Genomic DNA, 24705 nt, shown 5'->3' on the forward strand with positions numbered 1-24705 from the left:
TAGTGCTCTTAACCACTGAGCCATCTCACCAGCCCACAAAGACTCTTTCAACACTCGTTCTTGTATTTGCGTTAGTAAAATAATCTTTCATCTGTGTCTGCTTCAGCAAAACATCCTTTCATCTGTTTCTGTTTCAGGAAAACATTCCTTTATGTGTCTGCCCTGGTAAAATACCATCCAACACAACTGACTTTCTAAAGAAATGAAGTTTTTACTTCAAAATACCGCTAAGGCCAGGCAGTGGTGGCGCATGCCTTTAATCCCAGCACTTGGGAGGCAGAGGCAGGCGGATTTCTGAGTTCGAGGCCAGCCTGGTCTACAGACACCAAGACTACACAGAGAAACCCTGTCTCGAAAAACCAAAACCAAACAAACAAACAAAAAAAACCCCCAAAAAACCAAAAAAACCAAAAAACCAAAAACAAAAAACTCCTAAGATTGAATATGAAATATTGACTTAAATAGGCCAAAATTAGTTGCATATTGGCACTTCCAGTGCCCTGTTCAAATCCTACAGCCATTAAGGCCTTGGGACTGGGCCAAGGCCACAGATTTTCCAACACTTGACTATTTGTGTCTGGATGGTATATGTGTGTGTGTGTGTGTGTGTGTGCGCGCGCGCGCGCGCGCGCGCGTGTGTGCGTGCGCGCATACTTGTGCCATGATGTGCCTTTGGTGATCAGAGAACAATTTTTGGAGGTCAGTTCTTACCTTCTATCTTTTGAAACAAGTTTTGTTTGTGAGCTTCTAGTGGTTCTTCTTGCTTTACTTCTATTTTTTCCATAGAGTACCACAATTACAAATGTGCACTACCACATCTAGCTTCCTACTCGTGTTCAGGTGGTTGTCAGGTTTACATGTATAGCACTTTTACTGACTAGCTTATCTCTGGGCTCAGTTTAAAGGCTTTCCCTGTGTTGGTCAGCAGTTTCCTCTCATTTAAAACATTCCATCTTAGCCGGGCGGTGGTGGCACACGCCTGTAATCCCAGCACTCAAGGAGGCAGAGGCAGGTGGATTTCTGAGTTTGAGGCCAGTTTGGTCTACAGAGTGAGTTCCAGGACAGCCAGGGCTATACAGAGAAACCCTGTCTCGAATAAACAAAAATCAAAACAACAACAAGAAAAACATTCCATCTTGGAGGAAAGCTCTTTAGAATGGAGGATTCTCTGAAGGGAGATAAGACATTGCAATCTGTAAGGAAACCAGTTAAACCCTGGAAGTTAGCAACCCCAAAGCCTTAGGAAGTAGCTGACTAGATCCATTAGGTCCCTCCCTCTCCAAGCATATGAGAGGTGTAAGGACTGCTGAAAAACATTCTCAGACAAGCTGAACCACCTAGAAGAGATAAAGGGGCTGAGACCAACTGGGCTGGGGGTGGGGGAAGGGTGCTCTAGCCAACGTAACTATGCTTGCAAAGACTGTTGAGGCCTGCTTTGCAGTGTACTTCAGATTTTCAGGTTTCATAAGCTATCACCTATGCTGAGGTGAGCTGTTGGTGATGCAGTTGAGTGATGTCTGATTCTGTAAATAACCCTTCCCCCATATATTCCTATTAAGTAACTCTAGTAACTCATTGGTTTACCAAGTTGGATTTTGGTGGTATCTTTCACTTTGGTCTGTCACTGTTTTCGTTTGGTTTTTTTTTTTTTTTTTTTTTTTTGGTGTGTGTGTGTGTATGTAGATGTCTCCCTAGGAACAGTACCACACAACACCCTGAACACTTAGCAAAAATAAGTGTGGGGTTTATTGTGTCAGTGTGCACATGTTTGGAAGCTAAATAGAGGTCAATTTTGAGTATTTTTCAGGAGCAGACCATCTTGTTTTGATACAGTCTTGTATTGGGACCTGGAGATCTCTGATAGCCTGGCTGGACATTTTTGTTTCTGCTTCCCCTGGTACTGATATTAAAAGCCCATATCACTATACCTAACTTTTTACATCGGTGCCAAGGGGAGAGATCAAACTATGGTCCTCATGATTGCATGGTAAGTACTTTACTGACTGAATCATCTCTACAGCTTACATTAGTTGTGGGGTTTTGGCATCTGTGCTGTTTTCTGTACAGTTATCTGAGCTTGAGTCCTGGTTGCCTATGGCTGCATGGTCCTTCATGTTGTTTAGTCTCTTTAAGCTCATTCTGAAAGACAGAGACCTAACTATTCCTCAAGCAATTTCAGGTGAAACATCCTAGGTGAAAATGATTGGTATGAATCTTGGTCTAGCTATCAACATCCCTGGAAAACACCAGCCCTGTGAGGGCATGGTGTCTTTAAGCCCCATTGGATCTCACACTATATCTACGAACAATGTATAGATCGGGCAGTTCATCCCCACTCTTCAGGAGCCCAGCAGAAAGTGTATTGTGCCTCCTTATCTGACTTATACGTCTCAAGTTTTGACCTGTCTCACATTATGAAGATAGGAGAATCAGTCACTGATAAGAACATCTTCCTTTCAGACCCAGGGCTTACATTCCAGTCCAGAATATTCTAAAGAAAATAAGCCAACTGGTCATGGTTTAAAACAACAGGGGAGGGGGGAAACAAAAGGAAAAGGAAGAATCCAAACACTTTCAAGTTTACAGCCTGAAAATTTAAAATCAAATTAATGACAGGCAATCAGTGCATATTTCTCTCCATCCACATTTCCCCCAAATGGGACAGCAAAGGCCAGGCAGGAATACCCCCAGGCTATACAGACCAAACAAACAAAAAACTGTAAACTATGGTTGGTGGTTTAAGCCTGTAATCTCAGCAGTCAGATTAGGCAGGATTGCGTTCAAGTCTAGTCTAGGCTACAAATCTAGACCCTGTCTCATAAAAAAAAAAAACAAACAAACATCAGTACCATTAAAATAACAGAGATTGCAACATCATCTAAAGCTGGAGGTCAAGGCCAGTTCAGATAGTCCATTTATCCAGGAGCCACCTTATTATATTTTTCTAAGTATTCTCTTAATTTTTTTAACATTAAAAGGGGGTATGTAATACTGTTAAAGTTTTGTGGTTGGGGTGCTACGCTAGGTAGCAAATATTATTTCCTTAAGAGAGAATCTAGGCAAGTTGGACAATGGTGGAGTACGTCTTTAATCCAAGCACCTGGTCTACAGAGTGAGCTGCCGGACAGCCAGGGCTACACAGAGAAACCCTGTCTCTGCGTAAAAAGAGAGAGAGAGAGAGAGAAGAGAGAGAGAGAGAGAGAGAGAGAGAGAGAGAGAGAGAGAGAGAGAGAGAGAGAATGAATCTAGAAAGCCTCAAGTCAGGTCTGGATTCCTGGAACTTTGCAGAGATGCAAGGAATCTGAAGGTCTTTGTGGAAGCTTGTATGGAACATAGCTTAAAAACCACATTTTGAGCTATAGTCTCAGTGGTTAAAAGCACTGATTGCTCTTCCAGAGGTCCTGAATTCAATTCCCAGCACCCACATGGTGGCTCACAACCATCTACAATGGGATCTGATGCCCCATTCTGGTGTGTCTGAAGAGAACAAGGGTGAATACAAAAAAACAAACCAACATATTTTGTAACTCAAAAGCCTTTTTGTGTGACTTGAAATAATATGCTTGAGTTTGCCACCAGGCAGCTTTGATACCAGCTATGCCTCAGAAGCAAGTCCACTGGCAGCCCTCCCTGCAGCTCACATAAGAGCCTAGTCCAGGATAGGCCTTTATGAGCTAATGAACTAACCCAAAGGTGGCACTGATATGGCAGTGAACCAGTCCAAAGCTGCTGTCCAATGAAATGAGAACACAGGGATAGTCTCTAGGATCACACTGTCAATGCTCTTGTGACGAGGCTTCCATAGCCTCCATGTTGATACCAAGAGGACTTGAGACTCTCTTGGTGGCCCTGGCCTCAGTCATCTCCAAATTTCAGGTGTGCTGTTACCGGCCCACTTAAGCCCACTGCTGACTAGTCACCCGCTTACACTCTCAAGGACCCCCTTTCAGTCTGCCACAATTGACAACTGAAAGACTTCACAGTGGGTGGTGGCTGAGACGCTTCTGAAATGTATTCATTGGAGATTACCCAGTGGAACCTGCTTGGTGAGACAGCTGTTTAACTGTTCTATTAGCAATAGTATTGTAAGGAATGTTGGTGTGAATAAACCACTTTGAAAGACAAACTTTCTAATCGCCAGTCCATTTGCTCATGCTCCCTGAAAAGCTTTAAAAGTAATGTCTGTTCAGAAACAAAGAAACAAACACACAAAGGGACTGACTTATGTGTAAACCTGAAAGAGAAATGGATAGTTTAAACATTCTTCTATGTTTTAAACACACCCAGCAGTGGGGTTGGCCACTTAGGTTGTTGACAGATTAATCCACAGATACAAATTCTGACACAAGTAATTTAAAAATAAATTAAGACTTGCATGCTCAACTTAATTTTGGGGTTTCTCTGCATAGTCCTGGCTGTCCTGGACTCACTCTGTAGACCAGGCTGGCCTTGAACCCAGAGATTCGCCTGCCTCTGTAAATTCTTATCTATACAATCATATGATATTTATAAATAGGTCTAAGCAAACTTCATTATATTTACCAACCTCTATCCACAGAGACAAAAATTCTAAGCTTGAAAAATCAAGTCAAACCTCATACTTGTCCATGACAAAAGATAAAAACAGGAGACACAACAGAATGGAACTTTGTCCAAACAATACAAAGACAACTTTGACAAGTAACATTTTGAGATGAATTCCATACAGTCTGCACATTAGGCTGTGCAGAACATTCAAGATGGACAGTGAGCTGTAGAGTGCAGAATGAGGGTACTATAAGCTCATCAAGTGAGGAGGCCCTGTCCTCACACACCAGATAGCTGACAGGTGCCATTACATAGGCCAGAGAGTGTGTGTACTGGGAGCAGATGCACTCTCCACATCCATAACCAGGTGTCCTTGGGTAGGCCTTACACACGAGCACTAATAATGAGCAGAAGCCAGTGAACTAAACAGCTAACAGCTGTCTCTGGCCATCAGCTCCAAGGTCTCAACAGTAACTGGATAAACTAAGCTCACCCCAGGAAATTGACCAGTTTGTTCAGGCAGCTTGGCCTGTGTCAGGAGAGACCACAGCACCTGCAATGACATCAGGGAATGCCCTCCTTGCGCTGGCAGCACTGGGAGGGTGGTGCTGACCAGTCATAGACATAGGAAAGGCGCAATTGCACCTCATGCTTGCACAACCGGCCCTCACGCTGCAACATTTGTTGCTTCTCCAACATGTCTTCTGGGCTTTGTTTGTGTGTCACCAGATACTGATTGCTGCAGCCTCGAGATTTGTACTCCGTGTCGAAGCGTGGGTCGTGTTCCCGTTGCACATCCACTGGTGCCAGCCAGGTGCCCAGCGATACGTCTTCACTCTGCCATGCGCGCAGATATTCGCGACTGAGGCGCAGGTAATGTACCAGGTCCGCAGAAAGGACATACCCACCGCCCAGAGCGTAGGGTAGGTAGTAGTCGCAGAGTTGCCAGGCAGCTTCTCGCCACCGACCTCCCGGCTTGACACGACCGCGCCCAGAAAAGAAGCCCCAATAGAGGCGCCGGCGGCGTGCGGGCTCACGTGCGCGTAGCTCGACCACTATAGCGTCCAGGCGCGCAAAAGAGTCGTCGTCTGCCTTGAGCACGAACTCGAAGTCCACGTGCTCATCCAGCCAGGTTAGCATGGCCAGGACCTTGGCAGTGAGGTTCTCGTAGGCGTCGCGCAAGGCGGGCAGCAGCAGCAGGTCCCCGTGCTGTGCTTGCTCGAGCTCAAGAGTACGCCGCTCCTCTGAGCCTAAGCCGCTAGTGCCCACAGCGAAGCGCGCCCACACGTCCTTGGGTCCGCCACGCCTCTCTTGTGCCAGCCACGTGCTGCGCACTGCGGTGCGGCGCTCGACCGCGCGGGGCGCACTAGCCACTAGCACTGCCAGGAAGGCCTTAGTGCGAGGTCGAGCGGCTCCAGAAGCGGAGAGCGTCTCGCCCTCAGAAGCGCAGCGCGCCAAGTACAACAGAGTGGTGCTGCAAAACGCCAGGCCGCCTAGGCCCAGCACCACCCGGTGCCGCCAAGCGCGCCGAAGTACCTTCATGCTGCGGGCGGGAGGTCGCCGAGTAGCGCAGGCGCGGAGGCAGGAAGGCGCATGCGCGACTCGGAGACCGGCGTGGCAGGTTAGGCCTGGTAGCCGTGGGAGGAGCCCCAGCCACACGGTGTCTGGCGTTTAGACTCCCTGGAGCTGATTTCCAGGACGGCTTTGAAGTCTGGGGCTGGCGAGGATGATTTACACGTGACCGCGTGCGCCATTCCTATTGGTTGTTTCTCAGAGGTTGCTTCCGCCCGTAAGAAAGATGGTGGCTTCGAGATTCCTGCCTGAGGCAGTGGTTTTTCTCACGGTTCCCGGTTGTCTTATTTGTCCCTTCCCGGAAGAAAGATGGCGGCGGCCTGAGCCGAGTTCTGCATACAACTTCGCGGGCGCCCAGCTGCGCTCCCCAGACCCGGCGCTTCAGAAAGCCGGCGTGAGTGAGGGAATCCCTGCTGTCGCTTTGCGAGGGGGCCGGCTTGGGAGGCCATTCGTCTAGCGTTTGGGTCGCGTCCGGTCTGAGCCCGGCTTGACCCCGCGGGCCGCCCTTCTAAGAGTGCGCCCGCCCTCTTGCCCGGCTGCTTCTTCCGGAACTCACTGAGGCTCGGGGCTCTGTTACCGGCTGGCGTTGTGACCTCAATTTGTGGTCCAGCATCTCTGCCTCGCTTTCCTCTTTGGTAAAATGTGCGCCATGAGTTCTAGTAGTACGAATTGGAAACTGAAGGCCTGTATAAAACCTTCATACCCGGCCCGGGTTGGTGGTCATTCTCTCTGGTACTATTCAGTGTAGTTCTTAAATCAACAGAGCTTTTACTTACTTTTTTGATGTTGACGTTTTTCGAGACGAGGTTTCTCTGTGTAGCTCTGGCTGTCCTGGAACTTGCTCTGTAGGCCAGAGTGGCTGCACTGGAACTCATGCTGGCCTGGAACTCGGAGATCGCCTGCCTCTGCTTCCCGAGTGCCAGAATTAAAGGCCCTTTTTAACTTCTTTTTTACTGCCAAGCTTTATTTACTTTCCTATTTTTGTGTTGCTGGAGGAGATCGAATCCAGCACCTTATAAAAATGCTGGGCAAATGGTCTACTACTGGGCTAAGTCACCAGTCCACTAACAGCTTTTGAACTGTTTTAGACTGTTGTTTTTTAGACTTTTGGTGGGCTTTTCTTCTTTTGTTGTTGTTACCGATAGTTTCGAGACAGGGTTTCATGTAACCCTCCTGAACTTACTATGTAGGTGAGGCTGGTCTTGGACTGTTGATTCTCCTGCCTGTAATTGCCGCACTTTCAAAGCAAGCCTATTTGGCAAGTTCTTGGCCAAGCAAGGCTACATAGGGAGATTCTATCTCAAAACAAAAAAGCAAGCAAACAAAATATATAGTCTGGTTTCATCAGAATTAAAATATAAGGATGGTAAAGAAGTACAGACATTCCCCCAACCACCCTGTGTATACCTGACACCTAGGTGGAAGTAAGTCCCTAGTGGACTGTTTATTACTATAGGTACAGAAACATAGGTACAGAAAATTTTAATTTAGAAATTAGGCCCAGGCAGAGATTAACAACTAATCATAAAACAAAACAGTTGTGACTTACTTTGACAAATAGAATGTCATTTGACTGCAGTTGACGGCAGGTCAAGGGGTACCGTTGTCACCTCCACTGCAGGTGTCACTAGCTTTCCTTTTGATTACTTGTTGGAAACTGATGTGTGTAGAAGCTATAACAAGATGAAACTCCTGAACTTCCTGCCTGGTTCCTCTCCTTCTATTCTTAGGTCTGTCTCCTTAGCATTCTGGGGCAAATCCTTGAGCATTCCCCAGAAGTCTCTCTAACCCTGCCAGGTGTCCCACCTCCTATTTTCTGCCTCAGCTCATTGGCCATAAGCTTTTTTATTGACAGGTGATGCTTAGATTCTCTCTACAGCAAAGATCAGATGACTTAACTAAGGTCACAGAGCTCTGTGATCAAGTTGGAATTTGGAGAGTGAGTGACCACAGCTATCTGATAAACACTGTAATAGTGATTAGGGAGGGATGGAGTCAAATTTACTTTGTTGTATTGTTGGTATATAGGGTTAGGGTACAGGAAATGCTGCAACTTCAGCCTGGCCAAGCGCATTCTTTCAGTTTCTTTTTAAAAAGTAAAAACATCATTTGTTGTCTTTCTTTTTCACTTTTTCTTCTTCATTTTTTTCCTGTAGTGCTGGGATCAACCCTAGGACTTGAGCATCCCAGGCAAGTGTTTTATCCCTGAGCTATATATATGGCCCCAGTCCTGTATATGTGGATCTTGTTTCTTTTTTCAGAAAGGATCTTTATCCATGGCTGTTGGAGCTCTAAATGTAGACCAGGCTGGCCTTGAATTCATAGATCCTCCCATGTCCACCTCTGCATGCTGGGATTAAAGTTGAATATCACCATATTCTGCTTGAATGTATGGTTGGTCCTGATTATTAAACCATGGTACAAAATAAATATATTTAGTGAAGCATTTGCTTCCACTTAACTATGATGCTCTGTCTTTTCTCTCTCTCTCTCTCTCAGATAATATTTCTCTGTGTAGCCTTGTTTGTTACCCAGCAAATGCTGGGATTAAAGGTGGGTAATAACAGTTTTGAATTTTGGTTTCTTTAAAAAACACAAATACTAGCTGGGCAGTGATGGTGCACGCCTTTAATCCCAGCATTTGGGAGGCAGAGGCAGGCGGATTTCTGAGTTCGAGGCCAGCCTGGTCTACAGACTGAGTTCCAGGACAGCCAGGGCTATACAGAGAAATCCTGTCTCGAAAAAACCAAATCAAAAAAAAAAAAAAAAAAAAAAACCCAAACCAAACCAAAACCAAAAAAAAAAACCCCACAAATATTATAAGGATGTGCTTTTATTTTAATCCCAGGCATAAAGATGTGGGGTTGCTTTGGACTCTCCACAGCAGCTGACTATGATTTGCCTTGTAGAGATTTGCCTTGTTTTTGCCAACTACAGATAGTGTTCTGTGACTGTGTGACATTTGGAATTCTGGGAACTTTTCAGAGGTTATATAAATGCTAAGGGTGCCGAGAGGTTAGTGGTTGTTCAGGGAGGTTAGTTATGGCTTGTTAGTAGTCATACTCAAAGAAAGAAAAACAAGAAAAAAGAAATTAGATTCAGAGATTTCTTTCTCACCCTTCTACCCTTCTTTCTCTCCTGTCTAGTGATAGGGGGTGAAACCAGGGGCAGATAAAGGATGGGAAAAAGAAGAACCCACACAGTAGCAAAGAGTAGCTACAAAAGAATGTGCCACCACCCCTGGCCTGGTCTGTCTGCTTTGTAGACTGTCAGGTTGTGGAGCCAGCCTTCAGCTTTCTTGGCAGTGCTAGTAACCCAGAGCCTTTGTAGTATCCAGAGCTCTAGTTTGAGCTGTGATTTCTCTTTCTTGCTTGCTGCTACCTCTTACTCCAGCTCTTGGTTCACACCTTGCAGGAGTTCCAATGGTCTGGCTGGTGGCAATGACGCCCAGGCAGAGTTCTCTCTGTCGTCTAGCTGCTCATGGCCTCTGGTTCTTGGGCCTTGTCCTTCTGATGGATGCAACTGCTAGACCTGCCAACCACTCACTTACTCGGGAAAGAGCAGCCAACAAGGAGGAAAATGAGATCATACCCCCAGACCACTTGAATGGGGTAAAGCTGGAAATGGATGGACATCTCAACAAGGACTTTCATCAGGAGGTTTTCCTGGGAAAGGACATGGATGGGTTTGATGAGGACTCAGAGCCACGGAGAAGCCGGAGGAAGTTGATGGTCATCTTTTCCAAGTAAGTGTTTCATATGTCCTCTGCAAATGCCTGCTAAGGGATCCAGCATTTGAGATGATAATTCAGTTTCTATAAGCTATTCTTCTAGCACAGCAGAGTCATGACTCCTTTTGGGATGAAGGACTCTTTCACAGGGGTTACCTAAGACTGTTGGAAAACACAGATATTTACATTGTGACTTGTAACAGTAGCAAAATTACAGTTATGAAGTAGCAACAAAAATAATGGTTGGGGTTGCCACAACATGAGGGACTGTAATAAAGGGTTGTAGCATTAGGAAGGTTGAGAACCACTGTTTTAGTACCTTGTACTTCCATAGGACTTGGAGGGCCTTAGCTGGTCTGCTTAGCTATGCCTAGGCCCTTAAGGCCAGGAAGGCCTCAGGATAGACTTCTGCCCCTGTCCCACTTCTTAAGGACTTTTATGTGACTATTCCAACTATAGACTTTATCAGTTGAAAAGCTTAAAGTCAGGCCAAGTGGAAAGTAAAGTAGTCCTAGCAGGTTATAATTTCAGGTAGAGTAGGGCTGGCCCAGGGCTGCCTAGGAAAAGATGTAACAAACCAATAGGTTAAGAGCTGATTGGGGGGAGAGGAACACTGGCCGGTTTGTTTGGGTGCCTATGTTCCCTGTTCCCTCTTCTCCTTCCTTCCTTTTTCCCTGAGATAAAATCTTAATGTGTAGTCCTGGCTGGCCTTGAACTCACAACTGGTCCATCTGCTGCAGCTTGTCTGCTTCCTTGCTTGCTTACTTACCTGCTTTGTGGGGGTTTTTTTTGTTTGTTTTGTTTGTTTGTTTTGTTTTGTTTTTTGGTTTTTTGTTTTGTTTTGTTTTGCTTTTGAGACATGATCTCTCTATTAAGTAGCTCTGGCTATCCTTCAACTCAATATGTAGACCAGCAGACCTCTATTTCCCAAATCCTGGGATTAAAAATGTACACCATCATACCTGGCTCTCTTTGGTTTCTCAATGCTAGGATAATGGTTTCTGCAACCTTGTCTACTTTGTGTGTGTGTGTGTGTGTTTGTGTAATTATTTTTTGAAATGCAAGGACAATTTTATTAGAGTTTGAAAGAAAAATAACTCAGGGAGGACAAGCTGTAAATCTCAGCAGTAGCCCTAACCCTTACCCTGAAGCAGAACATGCAAAGAAGGAAAAGAACCATGCCATTTGAGTTCCTGGCAGGGAGGTCCACCTCATGGCAGCAGGCAGCTACAAAACAGGGAGGAGGTGTAAGGAGAGGTTCTCATGTTAACCCTGTTTCTCAATTGATCCTTGATTTGTCAATAAAGAAAGTTGGGGGGGGGTGCAATTGTTGGGCACTGTGGGCATAGGTGGGACTTCTGGGTCCCAGGAAGAAAAGGCAGACTTAAGGAGAGGGGCTTTTTTGTTATGTTTTGTAACAATCATGTAAGGCTTCAGGGAGAGCTAGAGCCTGTGGTTCCCCCCACCACCACCCCCCAACCCCCCATGGGGCTAGGTGGAATAAGCCATTAAGTCTATGGCCGAAGGAGAAAGAGATAATAAACTGGTAAGGGTATGGTGGAAGTAAAGGGAGCTGGGAGGGGCTGGTAGCGCCACAGCTCCTAAGCAAAGGTGGTAGATTTTTTAAAACTACATGCGGGGCTGGAGAGATGGCTCAGGGACTGCTCTTCTGAAGGTCCTGAGTTCAAATCCCAGCAACCACATGGTGACTCACAACTATCCATAATGAGATCTGATACCCTCTTCTGGTCTGTCTGAAGACAGCTACAGTGTACTTACATGTAACAATAAATAAATCTTAAAAAACAAAACAAAATAAAACAAAAAACCAACTACACGAAGCAGAAGGGGGCATTAGAGAAATAGTAAAGAAGCTCAGAGGATTAAAAAAAGCATACCTAGGTTCTGAGCATCCAAAAGAAAGAGACAGAAGAAAGCAAAAACAGAAAGTTGCATCTTAAGCCGGGCTGTGGTGGCGCACGCTTGTAATCCCAGCACTCTGGGAAGCTGAGACAGAGGCAGGCGGATTTCTGAGTTCGAGGCCAGCCTGGTCTACATTCCAGGACAGCCAGGGCTATACAGAGAAACCCTGTCTCAAAAAAAAAAAACAAAAAAAAAAAACAAGAAAGTTGCATCTTTTTAAGTTAGGATTTAGGCGGCAGACTGATGGTTTGAATATGCTTGGCCCAGGGAGTGGCACTGTTGGGAGGTGTGGCCTTGTCAGAGTAGATGTGTCACTGTGGGCGTGGGCTTTAAGACCCTAGTCCTAGCTGCCTGGAAGCCAGTATTCCACTAGCAGCCTTCAGATGAAGATTCAGAACTCTCAGATCCTCCTGCACCATGCCTGCCTGGACGCTGCCATGCTTCCACTTTGATAATGAACTGAACTTCTGAACCTGTAAGCCAGCCCCAATTAAATATTGTCTTATAAGACTTGCCTTGGTCATGGTGTCTGCTCACAGCAGTTAAACCCTAACCAAGACACAGAGTGAACTAAACTTCAATATAGCTCATTTCTTAAGGACTGCTCATTTATTTATTCTCTCCTCCTCTCTCTTTTTCTTTCTCTCTCTCTCTCTGTGGTCTCTGTCTCTGTCTCTCTCTCTTTGGTGTGGGTGGGGTGGGGTGGGGGATGGATGGAAATAGAGGACAGCTTGCATGAGTTATTGCTCTTTTTCTACCATGTGGTTTCCTGGCATAAAACTCAGATTGTCAGGCTTTGTGGCAAGGGCCTTTTCTCTCTGAGCCATTTTACTAGTCGTAATATAGATTCTTTCTTATATTCCCTCTACTAAGTATGTTTTGTTTTGGAGTTCCTGTAATCTATCCTCAAGTCTCAAGATCTATGTCACTAAAACCTGGGTTCTATTCTTGGACAAAATGTTAGGTTTCTAAATGTTATACATTTGTTGCATGTGAAGGGGTGTGTGTGTGTGGTTTAGCAGAAGTATATAAACTACTATGATTAGAAGAGTTACAAGCCAGATATGGTAGTGCCTTTAATCTCAGCACTCAGGAGGCAGAGGCAAGTGCGCCTCTGAGTTCAAGGTCAGCTTGCTCTACAGGATAACCAGGGCCACATGAAGAAATCATGTCTTGAAAAACTAAACTAAATAAAGAAAGAAATGAACAGAGGGTTAGAATTCTGTCCATCATGCCTCAAGTGGGAGAGTCTCTTCCCAGTAATGATCTATTTTGTCCTCAAATAGCAGCGCCTGACTTAACTGCTCGCCCACAATTTTTCTTACAGTCCCTGGTCCTCTCTCGTGGTCCCTAGTGAGCCCCCAGCCTCTGGGTTTTCTATAACACTTCTAAATGGAATGTTAGTTTGTGGCAGGTTCATAGCTACGTGTGTGTAATTCCTGAAACCAGAAGCATTTGCCTTTCTGTTGAGAGTCTTAGAGCCTGATCTGATGCTTGCCTTTGCCTGCTTATAGGGTAGATGTGAACACTGACCAGAGGATCAGCGCTAAGGAGATGCAGCACTGGATTATGGAGAAAACAGCAGAGCACTTCCAGGAGGCTGTCAAGGAAAACAAACTACACTTCAGGGCTGTGGACCCTGATGGTGATGGTACAGTGGGCCCAAGGGGCAGAAAAATAGAAGAGGACACGGTAGGGCTTGAGATGCTCAAGGCATGAGGTAGATCCTGATGGTAGCTATGTGCTTATTGAAACTAAAGGACACAGCAAGTACTACATTGACATAGATGGTTTTTTGTAAAATTCCATGTATATGTGTATTCATGTGTACACATACCTGTGGAGGCTGAGATTGACATTGGGTATTTGAGTCCAGAAGCTCACTGATTTCATTAGTCTAAATAACCAGCTTGTACCAAGGAGTCCCTGTCTCTGCCTCTCAGTGCTGGGATTATAGATGGGCCTCCACATCTATGCAGCTTTTACATAGATGTTGGGTATTCAAATTCTGGTCCTCATGATTGCATGGCAAATGCTTCACCTGGAAGCCATCTCTCAGCTATGACCCAAATATTTTAGTTGAAAAGTAATACTAGGTTATGCGATTGTGGCCCATGCTTTTAATCTCAGTACTCAGGAGGTAGAGGGAGGTGGATCTCTAAGTTCCAGGCCAGCCTGGTCCACAGAGTGAGTTTCAGGATAGCCGAGGTTAGACAGAGAAACCCTGTTTTGAAAAACAAAAACAAAAAACAAAAGAAAAGAAAAAGAAAATACCAGAATCTTAATAATTCAGGGCCAGCCCTATATTACTTCTCAATAAACCAAAGCCACCCAATATCTCTTAAAAGTTTGGGGTCCTTTCTAGTGTTCTTCCATCCTATGCTGCCAGCCAGTATCTCTCTTGGCCCTAAGGGGTGAAAGTTCCCCCTGATTCTGCTGGTGAAGAAGTTGGTACAGGATACTGGGCAAAGCTGTGGGCTGGGTATTGGTTGTTCTGCCCCTGAATGCCACCCTGGCAAGGTACCTGGAGCTGCACATCCTCAGCCTCCCCTAGTACTAGACACTCAGCACAGAGGAGTTTCTATCTTCTGCCCTGTGGCTGTCTGTGGCTCAGGATTTCTACAGATGTCCTAAAATAACTGTCTTTTTCATGACCTTCCCTGCCAAGTATCTTGACCAGGGTGATCTCTTTTTAGGCCATGTGTCCTGGGATGAATATAAAGTGAAGTTTTTGGCAAGCAAAGGCCACAATGAAAGGGAGATTGCTGATGCCATCAAGAACCATGAGGAGCTCAAAGTGGATGAGGAGAGTGAGTGCTGGGTACCAGCCTGCGCTGATATAAGATGGGCTGGCTAGGAGTGGAGGACTCACTCTGTCCTGGCTTGAGACTTGGGATCTGGTGCTTTCAAGTAGATTCAGGGAGGACCTAAATCCTGCAAAAGAAGTCTTTAGTAGAAGGAGCACAGAGAAGTAGGAGGGGGTTGATAGGAGAATGGGTGGAGGGAAGAGGGCTTAGAGAACTTATAGGGAGGGGGGAACCGGGAAAGGGAAAATCATTTGAATGCAAACATAGAATATAGAAGAAAAAAAAAAGAAGGAGCAGCCTTTGTCAGGGTCTTGAGTCACAAAGCTGGGCAATGACACCCACTACACTTAGTGGTGCCCTGGGATCTCAAGAGTGATGTCACTTCCAGGTGGAGGTGTGGACAGTCTGGTTGGAGGTAATGTTAGGCATACTGGTCTTTGGGGCATGGGGCACACAGGACTCAGAGAGAACTGGGAAGTCCTCAGGGGCAATTGTCAGGAAGGGAAGTTTGGATAACTAGTTTGTAAAGCATAAATAAGGGCCCTTACTCATTACTGCCTCGAGTCCTAGACCCCTTGCCCTTCACCTCTTTCCTTGGCCATATCCAATGATTTATTCACAGTGTTTTCTGGCTCTGTGGAGAGTTAGGACTTGTGATGTCCTGTAATTCTTCATATTTCATTCATGGTTGTCACATTATATACAATTCTTGGCAGATATGCACATTGTAGCACCTGTGCTCTACTGTCTGTCTGTCTGTGCAGCTGACCTCAATAGAGGACACCTGCTAAGTAGCACCTCATACCTTTCTAGCAGCCCTGAAATCCTGGAACTGTACTGACCATGATGAACCACATGAAGTATAATGATGACCAGTATTTTAGTTCTGTACTTTTCTTTTATTCTGTTTTTTTCTGTTTTTCTTTTTTCTACCAGGCTGGCTTCAAACTCAGAGACTGATGTTCCCCTGACTCCTGAGTGCTAGGAGTCAAGGCATGTGCACCACTATCTAGCTTTTATTTATTTATTTATTTATTTATTTATTTATTTATTTATTTATGACAAGATATCACACTGTAGGTGTAGTTGGCCATGAATTTGCTGAAGTTTTCTTGCCTCAACTTCCCTAGTGCTGGGTCTGTTGGTGAGAAGAACCCTAAATGGCCAAGTTTTAGTCTTTCTTAAATTTCTTCAATTTTCTCTTTCTAAAGCAATTGTCTGCTTTTCCCCCACCTTATTGTGTTATGTGCTTCCATTAGTTGTCCTTCATTTCATGCTGCTTACTGGAGGGTCCTGAGGGCCCTTGTCCTGTTCCTCTGGTGAGACTAGTCTATTGGCAGTTTGTTTTTTGTTTTTTGTTTTTTTTTTTTTTTTAGCTTTTCGAGACAGGGTTTCCTGGCTGTCCTGGAACTCACTCTGTAGACCAGGCTGGCCTCGAATTCAGAAATCCGCCTGCCTCTGCCTCCTAAGTGCTGGGATTACAGGCGTGTGACACCACACCTGGCTAGGTTGTTGGCAGTTTTGAAGATGCTTTTCAGAGCTTCAGGGAGTTTGGTGCCCTCACAGCAATTCATCTGTGACTTCTTTGGGATGTAGTCTTGCTCTGGCCATTTTACTTTACATTTTGTGATGAACAATGATGTGGGGATAAACCTTTCATTCCCAACTTGCTTTTCGGTCATGGTGTTTCATTGCAGCAATAGAAACCCTTAGACAACTATCAAAGGTCCCTTACTCAGCCACATCTGATCTTCTTGAGTATTAGTTTCCTATTGTGATGAAACATTACCAAAGGCAACTTAGAAAGATTTTATTTGAGCTGTGGTTCCAGAGGGCTTGAGTCCATAACGGCAACAGGCGGTACACATAGTGGCAGCAGCAGTAAGTTGAGAACTCACATCTTGAACTGTAAACGTAAAGCAGAGAGTAAACTGGAAGTGGAAGTGGGCAAGACTATAAACACTCAAAAGCCCACTCTCATTGAATTACTTTCAGCAAAGCCTCACCTCCAAAACTTCCTCACCTTGGTTAGGGTTTCATTGCTGTGAAAAGACACCATGACCAAGGCAACTTTTAAAAAGGACAACATTTAATTGGGGCTGGTGGGAAGCAAGGGAACATGCAGGCAGATGTGGTACTGAAGAAGGAGCTGAGAGTTCTACACCCTGATCTAAAGGCAACAGAAGGGGACTGTTCCATACTGGGTATAGTTTGAGCACTAGGAGACCTGGAAGCCCACCTACACAGTGACGCACTTCTTCCAACAAGACCACACCTCCTGATAGTGCCACTCTGTGTAGCCAAGGATTCAAATACATGAGTCTATGGGGGCCAAACCTATTCAAACCACCATACTCCTATAACAGTGTCATCAACTGAGGCTCACATGTTTAAATGCCTAGACTATGAGAGGCACTTGTAAAAGAATTATCTTTAATATAAATGTAAGCAGTGAATTAACCCAGTGGCTATATTTCTTTACCTTATGCTAGACTCCAGTGACGACACAGAGAAACCAAGATTTATTTAAAGCTATACTTCAATAGTTGAGCAGTTCAATGATCTACTTTAGCCTCCTGTGCTAATCTCGCTCCCTTCCATTCCATCCCATGGTGCTTGCATGTTATTATTGCTCTGGCTCTTTGAGCGTCAGGTGTGTTTCCATGGTCTCTCTCCAGACCCCTTCCTTATGGCTCCAATTCTTCCTTTCTCTTGGCTGATCTGATCTCCCTCTGTTCTTCCTGTGCCAGCAGATATTCTGCCCTATTCTTTATTCTGATCACCCATTTCTGGGTGATCAGCATTTATTGGCAAGGCAGAGAATAAATGGTAAAAATTGTTTACACAAACTTGAGACACTAGAGTCTTGGTATAAGCATCACAATACCGTGTCCAGATTGAAACAAGATATGAGGGCAGAGAAAACAGCATTTGAACAACACAGGTAAACTTTACACAGTGTACAAAAACATTATGCCTAAAGGCATTTCCCATTAAAACCACTGTATTCCACTTCCCGACCCCTATAGTCTCATGACCATATCATAATGTTGTAAGGTTCTGATCAAAAAGAGAACACCAAGGCTTTTTCAGAAAAGAACAGCTTTAATGTGCATGCTTAGGTTCAAAATGAACTCTATTCATAAAAAACCTAAGCTCAAGTACAATAAAACAGCTTTTGTTATGATTTTTGTTTCTTTATCTCTCATATATGTTAACTTGCAATTTCATTGGTTATTTAAAAATCTTAAGGTGGTACAGAGTTGACTCAGTACTTAAGAGGATTTGTTGCTTTTTTTCAGAGGATCTGGGTTCAATTCCCAGCATCCACATCATAGCCATCTGTAACTTCTGGTTGCAGGGGAATCTGATACCTTTGAGTACTAGGCACATATGTGGTGCACACACACATACATGCAGGGAAAATATTCATACATATAAAATTCAGACTTTTAATATTCATTCACAAAAAAACTTAGTATGAGATTCTAAAAATCTCCTAGATTGGGGAAATGGGATGGGGTGGTACTCAGGTTGTAGCAAAGTTTCAGATAAACATTTTGACAAAGACTAAGCCATATGGCAACCTTTCTGTCTGTCCTTCAAGGTCTCTGGGAGGGCTTACTAAGCAAAGAGGGGTTTGCAGGAAAAATGTGTTTTAAGTTTATATATATATTCAAGTTGTTAAGAATGGGACACTGCTTGGCCCATATGACTATTTTTTGACATTATTTTCTCTGGTTCTCAGGGATCTCCTATGACAGTAGTGCAAAATGATTTTAGTTCAAGTTCAAAAGTCTCAATAGTCTTTGTTTGCTTCTGTTTTTGAGTCAGGGCCTCTCAAGCCCTAGCTGGCCTTGAACTCACAGAGATCTGCCTTCTTTGGCTTCTCTAGTGCTGGGAACAGGCATGTACCACTATGCCCAGCTCCCCAGTTTTATATTTCCAATGCAGAATAAACTGACAGAAGGCAGAAAAAGGTCAGGATCTGACCTTCAACAAAAGATATTATGTTTTTTTTATATTTTTTAAGATTTATTTATATATTCCATATATATGAGTAGCCTGCATGTATGGCTGTGTTGTAGGAAATATTAAAAAAGATAATATCTGAGACCTCTCCAAGGGTTCAGACCATGCTCCTGTGATCTTGCCAACCTGTCCGCTGCCCAGCGGTCCACAGAGCTAACTCTGGGCCTCAGGGCTCCTGCCTGGTACAGTCTCACTCAGTGATCCCTCTATCTGCATTCTCTCTAGCGGGGATCCCAAGTTCCTTTCACTTCCAGGTACCACCCATGCACCCACAAACTGTCACCTCACCACCCAATTACCTGAAAGAAGCATGACTCTTAAAGTTTAATAGTTAACCAATTAGATTTATGTGTCAATAAAATTATAGCTTACAAGAGGCCAATAAATAATTTCAGAGCCAATTAGAAATGATAAAGCTTTATGGAAGTTATTCTTTTTTTTTTTTTTAAGATTTATTTATTTATTTATTATATGTAAGTACACTGTAGCTATCTTCAGACACACTCCAGAAGAGGGTGTCAGATCTCATTACTGGTGGTTGTGAGCCACCATGTGGTTGCTGGGATTTGAACTCAGGACCTTCGGAAGAGTAGTCATGCTCTTAATCCCTGAGCCATCTTTCCAGCCCCTAGTCAGCCTCCATTCCTCCCTTCTCCTCCTGCAACTTCTCTGTTCTCTAACCCCTAGCTCCTATTTCCCTTTCCTGTCCAATCACAGGCCCCCCACTTCCCCAATGCAATTGGCAGGGAAAATTCTGTAACATTTCACCCCTTCTGTGAGTTCAAGTGTAATCTCTTTTTTAATATTTCCCACAACAGGCTGTATGCCAGAAGAGAATGTCAGAGAGAGGAGGGCATCAGATCCCATCACAGATGGTTGTGAGCCACCATGTGGTTGCTGGAAATTGAACTCACTCAGGACCTCTAGAAGAGCAACCAATGCTCTTAAATGCTGGTCCATCTCTCCAGGCCCCCAAAATGTATTTTTTTTTTGGTTTGTTCTATTTATGTATATGAGTGCTCTGTCTTTCTATATGTCTGCACAACAGAAGAAGGCATCAGATCTCATTATAGATGGTTCTGAGCCACCACATGGTTGCTGGGAATTGAACTCAGGACCTCTGGAAGAGCAAGCAACTAGTACTCTTAAACTCTGTTCTACCTCCCAAGCTGTGATACTGTGTCTTTTAATGCACACAATGTGAGGCAGTCTTTCTCATGTGGGAAACTGAAGGGTCTGCCAAGGGAAAAAGCTGACTATAGCCTTTTATATGAGTGGGATGAGGGTCTTGGAAGTAAAAAAAATTGTTGCAGTGCCCAAAAATGAGACAGATTCTTGGGCGACATGTTGTCTCAACAGACATTCTTTTCTGGGCTGACTGGACATGGTCAGTTGTAATCTCACAGGAATCCTATTTTTATAAGCAAAGCACTCTTATCTCCTATAGTCTTTATTAAAAGCACTGTGTAAAAGTCCAAAGTGTCTCCTGAGACGCAAGGCAATCTGTTGACTGTAATGCCTTGTAAAATAAAAAACAAAAAAAAAACAAAAAAAAAATCACATACTTCCAACATATAATGGTACAGGATATACATTATTATTCTAAAAGGGAGTAAAGGCAACAGAGTGATAAGCAGTATTATAAGACTGAAATCCAGCAGGGCAAACACCAAACCCTATAGCACCATGTCCACTATCAGAGGGCTTAGATGATACTGTCTGCTTTGCTGCTTGTAGCATGCATGCCTCTCTGGGTTGGTTCAGCTGCTTGTATGCAAGTCTCCTCGGCAGATATACCATAAGTCTGGCATCTTCACCATTATGGGGTTTCTACCACAACCCAGCTTCACTTTTACACCGTCACTCAGACAGGGTCTCTCTGCCACAAGCTGCCTGGCCTCAGCATCAGTTTTAGATCACAGAGGAGGAATCTATCACCTCTTCACCCTTGGATCTCTTGTGTTTCTAAAGCTAGTACCATGTGGTAGACACTAAAAAGTTCAGCGGCCAGCTTGGGACGGTCCCCCCTTGAACCATGTGAATAGCAGTTTTTGTTTTCTCTTTCTTTCTAGGAGCAAAAAGTTCCTTAGGCCTTTTCCTTTTATAAATTGGAAGCTTAGTGGAATGGGATCTTGCCATGAGAGCATCCTTACCTTTGTTCCAGTGTAAATTAGGCCTCCCTTTAATGACACTAATCTCCTTAACAAATTACAAGCTGTTCCAGCACATGTCTTAGTTATAACATTAAGCTTTTTAGTATACTTTCTTTTCTCCAAACTGTACATTTTATATTTTTTCCCTGCTTGGTTTTTTATTATAGACCTGTATAAACATTAATAACCATACCCCAGATTTAGTATTATACAGTCTTAAAATCTCTGCTAAAGAAATTACAAAGAAAGCCTGTTATTTTCTCTCTCTCTCTCTCTCTCTCTCTCTCTCTCTCTCTCTCTCTCTCTCTGTGTGTGTGTGTGTGTGTGTGTGTGTGTGTGTGTGTGTGTGTGTGTGTGTTTTCCCTAAATGTATGTATATGTACCATGTGCATTTCTGGTGTCCAAGGAAAGTAGAAGAAGATGGGAAGATGGCAGACTCCCTAAAGTAGAGTTACAGACATTGTGAGCTGCCATATGGATGCTGTGAATTGAATCTGAATTCTTTAGAGAAGTAGTCAGTGCTCTAGGTACCCAAGTCATCTCTCCAGCTTCTATTTCATTACTTTTAAATTTAGCCTCATATAAGCCTTGGGACAGTAGCAAAAGGCAGCCAGATTATTTGCCATAATATCAACAGAATGCTCTCTAGCCCAGTTGCTAATATTGTTTCCCTCTGAAACCTTTTGAGCTGGGCCTCCACAGTCAGTATTGCTCCTAGTACTACTTTCTTTCAGGTTTCTACTATAATGGCTCTTTTGATTCCAGAGTTCCCATATCTTCCACATTCTTCCCCAAACCAACAGGTCAGGTTCTTCATAGCAACACCCGTTGTCTGGTGCCAACATCTCTATTAGTCTATTTTCTGTTGCTATGATAAAGAGCTAAGACCAAAGCAATGTACAGAAAGGACTTTATTTGGGCTTATGGTTCCAAAGGGTTAGAGCCCATAATGGTGAACATCTTGAGCTTCAGGCATGAAGCAGACAGTGTGACCTGGAAGTAAGTGAGACTATAAACAAGCAAAGCCTGCTCCTAGCGATATACTTTCTACAAAGTGGCCTCACTTCTGAAACCTCCGACACAGCATTACTTGGATTCATGTATTTAAATGCCCTAGACTATGAGAGACAAGTCATATCCTTGACCTCAACACATTTAAAAGCCTCTGATTGTCTGGGGAGATCCGAGCAGTTGGTAGGATTCTGGAGGGGAAGCCTATATCTCTTTTGTATAATGCTAGTGATTCTCCCTCAGTGCATGGTGAAGTCTTGATTATCACATTTTTGTTTTTACTTTTTGAGACAATTATTCAAATGATCTACCTGCTTTAGCTTCCCAAGAAGCTGTGACTATAGGGTTGTGCCAACATATCCCATTCCCCATCATCCTTTAAATGAGCCCTGTTATTCAGGTTAGATTAACCCAGGAAATACTATGTATGAAGGTCACTTTGTCTGTCTGTGGTGATCAGATAACTGATGGGTCATAGAGGAACTGCTGTAGTCAGGATATGTTCAGAGACAGACTCAGGACAATAGGGCAAGACCACGAAGGCAGGCAGGGATTCTTAAGGTTCCTAGAGCTGAGCAGCCTGAAAGCCTAGATACCAGAACTTAGTCACTGACTATGTTGAGTCCCAGATGGAGAAAGATAATTTCTGCCGGAGAAACATGGGAGACATTGGAGGATGCATAGGCAACTATTGTTCAGAAGAACAAGAGGAGCTCATGGGAAGCTTAGCTCACTACCTCAGTCATTTCTAGAAACTGGGTTTTCTGTATTGTATGCTCTGAGTGATAATGTACATGAGAAATGTAGAGAGGAACAAAAGTGACACCTTTGTTCCTATAGACGTCAATAAGAATGAGTCAACCTCAGTCTCAGTGAAATTTCCATTTCTGCTGAGGAATAAACAGCTTGGAGTATGCAAGGATGGCAGGTTGGCGGTCTTTGGGGCTTTTGTGTTTCCCCTCCCAAGGACCAGGTTCTTCTCGTTGGACTAGTACCCTTTGTCTTGAGCCGGTAAATGATGACCCTCTTAAGTTCAAGCAAAACTTTGTGGAACCTTATGAGTGCTTGCATTAGTGTCTAGTATGCCTGGATAATCACAGATGTGCCTCTTGCAGCGCAGGAAGTCCTTGGGAACCTCAGAGATCGCTGGTATCAGGCAGACAATCCTCCTGCAGACCTGCTGCTGACTGAGGACGAGTTCCTTTCATTCCTTCACCCTGAGCACAGCCGGGGCATGCTCAAGTTCATGGTCAAGGAGATCGTTCGGGACTTGGGTAAGACCTTTTCACACTATGACAGTTTTAGGTCTGAGGGTGACCAATGGGCTGGGAGCATTGGCAGAGGATACCAAGCCCCAAGGTAGGTTGTTTTCTACGGAGGTTCTTGAGTGGTACTTGGTGAATTTTAGGTAAAGCCCCAGCTGAACCCTACCTCCCTTCAACCCCTTATCTATAGACCAGGATGGCGATAAGCAGCTGTCTCTGCCTGAGTTCATCTCCCTGCCCGTGGGTACTGTTGAGAACCAGCAAGGCCAAGACATTGATGACAACTGGGTGAAAGACAGGAAGAAAGAGTTTGAGGAACTGATTGACTCTAACCATGATGGAATTGTGACTATGGAGGAGCTAGAGGTGAGCAAGGGAGCTTATGAATGTTATTGTATCCCAGGAAGGGCCCTGGGTTTGTAGGCTGGGCTAATCCTACAGCAAGGTACCAAAGGAAAGGGAGCTTGCCTACGTGATGACCTGAGACAATGGGCATCAGCATTAATGAAGAGATGGGAAGATCCTGTGAAATCTGCTATCTGTGGAAGGCACCTGGGAATTTGTTTTGATGCTTAGGATGAAACCCAGGGCCTTTAAACATGCTAAACAATTGTTCTATCACAGAGCTACATTCCAAGCCCTGTGTTAAGAGATTCTTAAGGCCCCTTATAGGACCAGAAGAGAAAGCACATACTAGCCCCACTTCTCAAGTGACCTTTGGGCTGGCATGTAGGTGTGGTGGCTGTGGGCACAGGGCCTCTATTGACACCATATCAGGTGTAGGTCACTGACTTATGCCTGGGTCTCACAGAACTACATGGACCCCATGAATGAATACAATGCTCTCAATGAAGCCAAACAGATGATTGCCATTGCTGATGAGAACCAGAACCACCACCTGGAGCCTGAGGAAATCCTCAAGTACAGTGAGTTCTTCACAGGCAGCAAGCTGATGGACTATGCCCGCAATGTGCATGAAGAGTTCTGAGCATGCCCCTCAACTGGGGCCAGGTCACCAGTATACTGACCCTCCCCACAATTTGAGGAGGCTATGGTCTAGTGAGATCTGTGGATGACTGGGTCCAGATTGGGTCTAAAATGCTATCTACCCTGTGTCTGGGGGCTACCATAGGCCCCTAAAAGTGCTGTTCCAGAACTTTTCTTCTTCTGTTGTATCCATATGCTCTGGCTTAGCTCCTGCCATGGCATGGCCCAGGTTTATTAAAGATATGCTTAATAGGCTATGTGTCCTCTCCAGCATGTGTCTGAGGCAGTAGCCCTTCTGTACCAGTCATAAGCTGAGCTGCATTTGCTTGACCAAATCTCTTTTAGTTGTTACATCCTGTTTCTAAGAACTGCTTGGAATGGTTGGTTCAGGTGAGGGTGCTGCACACATCAGGGCCAGGAGCTCTGGCTGGGCCCTTCCATGTACTTACCACACTGTGGGAAATTATGCAACTCTTGCAGTTTCCTTGAAAACTGAAAGATTACAATAAAGGTAGATCATATTTTTCTGGAAATGATCAGCCCCACAGTTCTGGAGGTGCTACCTCCTTGGTAAGGTCTGGCAAGCTATTGGAATCTTCCTCAGACTCCTCAGAAACATGCAGAATCACTGACTGCCCTGTGAGAAAGTGCAGATGCTTGTTGTCACAAGAATTACTACTTTAGCCAGCTGTAGTGTG

The 24705-nt window shown here is 44.4% G+C and overlaps 2 protein-coding genes across 5 annotated transcripts; one reads left to right on the forward strand and one right to left on the reverse strand.

The window, feature by feature from the left end:
* Positions 1-4356: 4356 nt before the first annotated feature.
* Positions 4357-6069, reverse strand: B3galt6 (beta-1,3-galactosyltransferase 6). Its single transcript, XM_052178432.1, has one exon. The coding sequence runs from the start codon at positions 6067-6069 to the stop codon at positions 5092-5094; it is 978 nt and encodes a 325-aa protein (XP_052034392.1). The 3' UTR covers positions 4357-5091.
* A 328-nt stretch (positions 6070-6397) lies between these two features.
* Sdf4 (stromal cell derived factor 4) lies at positions 6398-24262 on the forward strand. Of its 4 annotated transcripts, none has more exons than XM_052178428.1 (8): positions 6398-6493; positions 8256-8289; positions 9514-9844; positions 13267-13403; positions 14449-14562; positions 22871-23029; positions 23211-23386; positions 23832-24262. In XM_052178428.1, the coding sequence occupies exons 3-8, from the start codon at positions 9522-9524 to the stop codon at positions 24006-24008; spliced, it is 1086 nt and encodes a 361-aa protein (XP_052034388.1). In that variant the 5' UTR covers positions 6398-6493; positions 8256-8289; positions 9514-9521; the 3' UTR covers positions 24009-24262. The 4 variants fall into 4 exon arrangements, with proteins under 4 accessions (XP_052034388.1, XP_052034387.1, XP_052034390.1 ...); XM_052178430.1 differs by lacking the exon at positions 6398-6493 and adding an exon at positions 6647-6734; XM_052178427.1 differs by lacking the exon at positions 8256-8289.
* The last annotated feature ends 443 nt before the right edge of the window (positions 24263-24705 follow it).

The sequence above is a fragment of the Apodemus sylvaticus genome, chromosome 3, assembly GCF_947179515.1.
Source record: "Apodemus sylvaticus chromosome 3, mApoSyl1.1, whole genome shotgun sequence".
In the NCBI taxonomy this organism is placed as follows: Eukaryota; Metazoa; Chordata; class Mammalia; order Rodentia; family Muridae; genus Apodemus; species Apodemus sylvaticus.

Excerpts from the sequence above, each read along its gene's own strand:
- B3galt6 (XM_052178432.1), bottom strand. The coding sequence starts at position 6,069 with ATGAAGGTACTTCGGCGCGCTTGGCGGCACCGGGTGGTGCTGGGCCTA.
- Sdf4 (XM_052178428.1), top strand. The coding sequence starts at position 9,522 with ATGGTCTGGCTGGTGGCAATGACGCCCAGGCAGAGTTCTCTCTGTCGT. Across the intron at positions 9,845-13,266 it reads TTGATGGTCATCTTTTCCAA|GGTAGATGTGAACACTGACC; the intron begins GTAAGTGTTTCA and ends GCCTGCTTATAG. Across the intron at positions 14,563-22,870 it reads GCTCAAAGTGGATGAGGAGA|CGCAGGAAGTCCTTGGGAAC; the intron begins GTGAGTGCTGGG and ends TGCCTCTTGCAG.